Raw genomic sequence first — 7481 nt, 5'->3', positions numbered from 1 at the left:
AAAAAATCACCTGGTGTTCCGGGTACTCCGGGCGGTTGATCACAACTACTTATACATCATAATGACCAGAAAACCAGGTGGCGCCAGATATAGCATGTGCAACGCTCTCGTGAATTCAATTTCAAGACCATTGAGCACCAACATTGTTTGTCTCGTTAGCAACGACAAAATCATCAATGAATCGCGATGGTAGGCCTACACGCATCTGATGTCCGGTACCTTGCGGTCTCATATATTTTGAGATAACATGTCGCCAGCGGCAAGGTCTCCAATAGCCAATATGATGCTATGTATCATTCGGCCGGATGAGTGAATCACTAACAATAAAATGATCGCCACAATCATGATGTACGACCATTAGGAAAAGACAAAATATGACAAGCGATTTACAATAGTCACACTAGGGAGAAAATGGGCCGGTGTTTGCATTTGCTGGCCGTATGACGTGCCGGGTGACTTGCAGCACGCTAAATTTATTGTCTGCTGGCGCCATCTACACGCAAACATTAGCAAACCCTTTGCAGACGTTGTTCTTGTATGAAGGTGGTACCGGGGGTTGTCTTCCTCCCGCTTCCCTCACCCTCTCCTTCCACCCCCCTCCCTCAACACCTCCACAGAGGTCCCAAGTTGGGAAAATCCAAGAAAGGGATCACTTGTGATAATGGTCCATCGCCGTTTTTTCGCGGTGCGCAAATACAGGGAAAGAGTTGTGGCGGGCTGCGACATGTGTTTGTTGCGGCGCACCACCATTTTTTATAAAGTATACATGTAAAATAAAACGCAAATTAATGTTAATTTATGGTTTCAAAATTATTTGTGGCCTTTTATTGTTCGCTGGAATTAAAGTATACCAACTACCACGGCAAATTTAGTAAGGTACTGATGTAAATGTTAAAATATGGCTGAAAATGTTACGACCGGGACTTTCTGGACTTTAACGGGACACCGGGACCAGCATGTCGCACCGGGACGATCCCGGTGAGACCGGGACACTTGGGACGTCTGCCTCCAGGATCCTTTATATAGGGCCTATTGCATTTTCATTTTTGAATGTCACTTAGTTTCTCTGACAGTTTGCGTAATAAATGTATTAATCCTGCACAATGTATTTTCTCATGTATTTATTTCTCGTGCTATGGATTTCTTTTATTTTTCTCAACTTAGTTTTTTTTCTCAACTCTCTCTCTCTCATTCACGCGTACAACATAGTATAATAGTTTGTTTTGGATGAAAATCCTCCCGCCCACTGGCCTCCCTACTCCCGTCTCCCGCCCCTCCTCTCCCGTCTCCTGTCCCCCTTCTCCCGTACCACCTCTCGTATCGGTTCATTCATCATTCACGTCACAAACCTCCTGCACATTTCTACGCCTTTCGGGCACTAACAGGGTCAGGTCATGTTCTGTTTCTGTATGCAGACCGTGTTGTGTTTTTCCATCTGCAGCAATTTATCCGTTGTAGGCCTGGAGGTACGTTTACAGCTTTGCGAGTATCAGTAGCAAGGTTGAGGTCTAGGAGATAAACTGCTTTCCAACTGACTAATGTACGACGCCCTTATTTAAAAAACCCTTATCGAGCATCGAGTGAAGCTTATGCCAAGTGTGCGCAAATGTGTGAACCGTGTCGTAAGCAAAGAGGCGCGAAGCGGGCACGTCAAACAAATGCATGAAAATAGGGCACTGGTGCAGTTTGTCACTCTGTGCAAGACGGAAGGAAAACACATAAAAGCATGATCAATCTATAGCAAAAGAAGGGTTCAAGAAAAGCCTAATACAGAATGTCTTGCACAAGCGGCGAGGTGCGTATATAACTCGACAAAGTGGAATGACAACAACAAAATACACACTGTAGGCAATGAGAATCAGCTCGGGTTACGCTGACTCCTTATCAATACTGTCCCATTACGAAATAAGGCATATTTCTGACAATCTCAGAATAAGGTAGCGATAATGGGAGGAAAATTGACACTATAGACACTTCCCGCCTCCACCACCATGTTTTTAGACATACTTGCAAAAATTAGTGTTACATTAGTTTATTTACATATTATATTTCTAATTATTTTCATCAAAATTTAGATCATCGCGACCATGTCTCAAAGCCATAAGGCATAACAGCGAATTTCACTCAATTATATAAGAGCATTTTCAACTACTATAAAATGTCAATTAGACACGGAAATACAAAGTATAAGTAATACTAAGACCAAAGAAATGTATTTAAAAATTTCATGGCGGCCGTTAAAAAACGGTAACACTCTCTTTTAAGGGGCGGTTAATTTGCAGTGCCCTGTGCGCACAAGTGTGCCAAATTTAGTGCTTTTATTACAATTTGAACAATCCACGTGCTAAGAAGTTCTAATGAACCAACCAACCAACAAACAAAATAAATACACGAATAAACAAATAAATAAAGAAAAATTAATCATAACTGATAAACTGAGCTCAATTACTTCCTGATATTCTTCCATGAATTAATCATAGTTAGTTATATCAGACGAAATCTGGTAAAAATCGAAAAAATTTACAATAGCCATACAGAATAGATTATATCGAAAATTTTATTCAGTATACGTTTTATTCACAGGAATTGTTTCGAACCGCATAAAACGAAGGGCACCTTACTAACTAAAATGGGTTCGATACACTATAAACCAGTACATGCATCTACTATATCGAAATTACAGGCAATCAATATGCAAAAAAGCCAATAACTAAAATGACAAATTTCCCGAGACGAACTTGATTATACACTAAAATGAAAGTGTCAATGACACTATAGCTCACATTGGGTGTGATAGAAGAGGGAGATGATATTTAAAATTTGGTAAGTGTTTCATTTATGACGGACCAAAATGTGATCAAATGTCCTTACGTATTCTCCGTTTTATACGAATAGAAATGTCACTGTTTTGTTTCAGGGTTAGTTTTGATGCGAAAATAAATGTTTCAGATCTGAAAGTCTGAAATCTAGGCGAGAGATTGCGCTACGCCTAAATGATCGCCATTTTGGTTTTCGATTATCGCGCAAATATAAGCAATAAAATATTCCAGTCAAATTACTGTAACAACGAATCTAAAACACAATATTACACGTATAGGTATGATTAGGTAGGTAGGTAAATTAAACAAAATCAAATGAATCTAGATGGCCATTTTCATGTTTGCCAAAAAGTGAGCATGGCTCGAAAGTAGGTCGACTGGCTCCAAAATAGGACGTTCAAATCCCTCCCATAGGAGTAACAACTGTATGCAATTTGAAACATGTGGGTCAAACGGTTCTTGAGTTATCGTTCACTGTAGGCAGACACTGAAATGCATAGTGAAATTACCAAAATCTACCTAATTTGCACAATTAAAAAAAAATCTAAACCTGTGTGATATGTTTTGGGGCCAGTCCTCATTCATTCACATACCAGAAATGAGCAAAATCCATTGAACCTGAACTGATTTATGGCCATTTCCATTTTTGCCAAAAAGTGGACGTGGCTCGAATGTAGGTCGACTGGCGTGCTCCAAAATAGGACGTTCAAACCTCTCAGATAGGACTAACAACTATATGCAATTTGAAACATGTGGGTCAAACGGTTCTTTAGTAATCGTTGACCGTACCCAAATGTTGACGGACGGACGGACGACGGACGACACACCATGGCAATAGCTCATCTTGACGATGTCAAGGCGAGCTAAAAACAGCAGAACATACACGTTACAAGACAACAATATTTGAACTACGTTTGATGCAATAAAATCTAGGACATATATATATATATATCTAGCTATTACCTCGGCAGTACAGATAATCAGTGTGGAAACAATTCAATCACTAAAACATCGAATTGCCCGAGACCAAGTTGATTACACATTTAGAAATGCATATAGAAAACAGCACGACATACTGAACACTGAGCTCAAAATATTACAGCCCACAATTCCGATTTGTCAAAAAGAGTATATGTGCTTCTCAAATGGCTTTCCCGTTTAGGTTTTGCCAGATCATAACCCAATGTTTTCATTTAGTATTATCCCTTATTTCTCACGTTTGTAACTTCCGATGATGAAACAATCAGTATTGTAATACTGGCAAATGCACACACAAATAAATAATAAAGCGAGTGATGGGTTTATAAGCAAAGAAGCTTCAAAGCCATACTTCTGGAATTTCAGAATCCCATCAGGACGAAAAAAGTGTTTCCCAAAGGGGAAGTCGTTGTATAGGGGCGTGTACGTGTAACAAGTTGTTCAGCAGAACAGTATGCCGTTGAAATAAAAAATAAAAAAAAGGTATAAAAACCTGTATCCAAAGATGTTTTGTATGACGTATAAACAAAATAATGAAAATTGATATGATCGAATAATTAAGCAATTAATTAACAAATCATGATCAAAGTGAGTAAATTGCACATTCACCGAAAAATTCATTGACTAAAATTGTACAGTTCACATCGCAGACATCTCCATGAATAGCTTTAACGTACGTATATTACACGATGATTACGGTAACTACCACGTCTCAAAAATAGCTAAAATTATTTTAATTAACAGTAAAACGGGATGAAATTGGTGCTGTGGTAAAAATGCAAACAATGCAAAAATATACAGTAGTCATCTGACCTGTTCTTTTTGACAACGTCTAGGCAACTACATGATCTTTGCATACCAGTACATTTAACAAAAAGCATATCAACTAATTTGTCAGTTAATTGATAGGCACTTGATATCATGGCCATACGTTTTCAACCTGTAAATTGCAAGGTCATTTGCATCATGTGTGCTGCTATTGCACGAGGCAGAGTGGCAGTTTCTCTTGCAACACTTATATATATATATTTATTTATTTATTGTGGCGTTATACCCCTAAACGTAATGAGTATAAACATGGAAGGCACAAACAGTGCGCATATATTGTCGGTGCGTATAAAGAGCTAGGTGGCTGCACAAAAACACAGACAGGCACATAAATGGCGGGACGGACATTACGGATGGACGATAGGATACTAAAATCATTCTATAAGGCTAAGTCCGCATACATACATTCGATATTCTTGTTAGGTTGATCAACCTACGCCAGTCACATGATTTTAATACGTGCATGGAAAAATGTCAACTCTGTGGCACTATGTCGCATAGCATTAATTCTTGAACATCATATCGCTACAATGATTAGTTATAACTAATATAACTGCCTGCCAATCGCATCAGGCAAATAAGCGAATTACATTATGGTACTTTCACTTCCAGCACATTTTTTGTTTCATATTCTCTACCTAACACTTCAGCAATGATTTATACAATCATAGTTGGATGGAATAGCATGTCACATACAATATTAATAAAATGTTATAACAGACAGTTGATTTGTATCAACACGACATAAAAACCAAACCAGAACTATATTAACATCTACATACATTACAACAGTGCAACAGTGCAAATGACGACAAGATAGGCGTTTTTGAATGGATTGTGTTCGTGACCTATTTCATGAATATCAATTCACGAAATACATATAAAAATACTAAAGTCACTCCGTATTGTAAAATAACTAAACATTGCATTACATCACAGCGTAATAAAATGTAAACATACAAAATGTCATACTATATACATATTTGTTTTCATTTTCTCATTATAAAATGTCACATAAGAGGTTGTCAGCTTCCAGAGGAGCCTGAAACTGAATCCGACCATTCCTAACAACTAAAGCTGCAACCTATGCCAACAGATTCGGTTAACGAAAATATTCTGCAGGGACACAAGTTCCTGCTAATAGACTTGAAGCTGCATTCAAGAGGAAGCTTGCACATGGTCAGATATCTGACTGTTAATACATGCCATCAATATTTTGTACTTTATTCTTAGAATGCAATCGAGTAGCATGTTATGTCTATAACGAATTCAATGCCAGAGGGGGCAGTGCCCCATGAACTTACAAACCCCCTTCAGCATATGCGAAAACGTCAGAATGACCACAACAGTTACAACCTCAAAATGTAACAAACCGAATCATTTTTATTCATGGGATACAACTACACACCCTTATGAATGGAATGTTATTTGAAATAACGGAATGGCATAACCACTGCATCAACTTTGGAAGTAGAACTCCAGTTAATGTGTGTTTACTGAGTCTCCCGCGTCCACCATGTGTCAGCTCCTTACTTTCCTGCCATGGATCACAGTGTCACAACTCACAAGTCTGCCTAGAAGCATTGCACAGCGAGCATGGAAAGAGTGGACATAACAAGAGCGATGGCCGTATAGGGTGTGGCTGCTGAGTTGCAGAGTTCTTCACTGCAGTAGCAGACCTCGGTGGTGTAGCCGGGTCGCTGATATGTCACACACTGGTCAGCCATCGTAAACTCGGCATCGATCGGCTCCAGATAGCAATAGCGTTTCACAAGTTGTCGGCCTGCGACGAAAGAAAACGATGCTGGCTTTACTACACGACATTTTCAATGACACGGATAAAAAGGGGGCAAGACAGGTTTACCAGAACCGGGATGCTATAAAAGGTTGTTTGGTATCAACGTGTTCAGGAGACCTCCCTTAAACCCGCCGCACACGGTGAACTATCTGCTGAGCCAGGCCTCGCGTGGCTGTGAGACCGATATCTATCGTGTTTGATATTTGTGGCCACGCGAGGCCAGAAACTCAGCGTGTGCGGGCCACTGATCTCTACTATACTAACGTTAGTATAGTAGAGATCAGTGGTGCGGGCTCCGTGAGCTATCATCTCAGCCACAAATATTTACCGACCAATGAAAGCGCAGGAATAGGGCATGTGATTTAAAATGTCGGCGCCCACTGAACAGCAGAAAACTCTACTTTTCTGTAGATTCTGTGATTGTGCACGTACACGTGCGCGCGTGCGTGCGTGCGTGTGTGCGCGCGTGTGCAGGTACACGTTCGTGCGTGCGTACATGCGTGCGTGTGCACGTACACATGCGTACATGAGTGTGTGCGTGCGTGTGCACGTACACGTGCGTGCGTGCGTGCGTCCGTGTGTGGGCACGTACACGCGCGTGCATGTGCACGTACACGTGCGTGCGTGCGTGCGTGCGTGTGAACATTTTAAATCACATGCCCTATTCCTGCACTTTCATTGGTCGGTAAATATTTGTGGCTGAGCTGATAGCTCACGGAGCCCGCACACGCTGAGTTTCTGGCCTCGCGTGGCCACAAATATCAAACACGATAGATATCGGTCTAACAGCCACGCGAGGCCAAAAATCGTGCAGAATCTGCGTGCACACGCTGAGCTATCTGCTGAGCCAACGGCCTCTTGAGGCCGTTGGCTCAGCAGATAGTTCACCGTGTGCGGCGGGCATGAACAACTTCCAGGTAGACAACCTTGAAAATATGCTGCTGAAAAAAAATGGCGGCCATTTTTCAAAATGGCCACCGTGTGTAACTAATGATGATCAATTTTTAAGATATCGTTTGAATAGAAATTGCTTTCACCATGTGTGTGGTATCATATTA

The 7481-nt window shown here is 40.6% G+C and overlaps 1 protein-coding gene across 1 annotated transcript in view; it reads right to left on the bottom strand.

The window, feature by feature from the left end:
* Nucleotides 1–5222: 5222 nt before the first annotated feature.
* Nucleotides 5223–7481, bottom strand: part of LOC106807097 — a 26039-nt gene continuing 23780 nt past the window's right edge. Inside the window, exon 4 of the mRNA XM_014809350.1 lies at nucleotides 5223–6408. Within this exon, the coding sequence (XP_014664836.1) occupies nucleotides 6200–6408 (209 nt within the window). The 3' untranslated portion in view covers nucleotides 5223–6199. The remainder of the gene's footprint in view (nucleotides 6409–7481) is intronic.

The sequence above is a fragment of the Priapulus caudatus genome, unplaced genomic scaffold (genome assembly GCF_000485595.1).
Source record: "Priapulus caudatus unplaced genomic scaffold, Priapulus_caudatus-5.0.1 Scaffold195, whole genome shotgun sequence".
NCBI classification, from domain to species: Eukaryota; Metazoa; Priapulida; class Priapulimorpha; order Priapulimorphida; family Priapulidae; genus Priapulus; species Priapulus caudatus.
The sequence above is the reverse complement of the archived record's forward strand: the minus strand, read 5'-3'. Positions and strand labels throughout refer to the sequence as shown.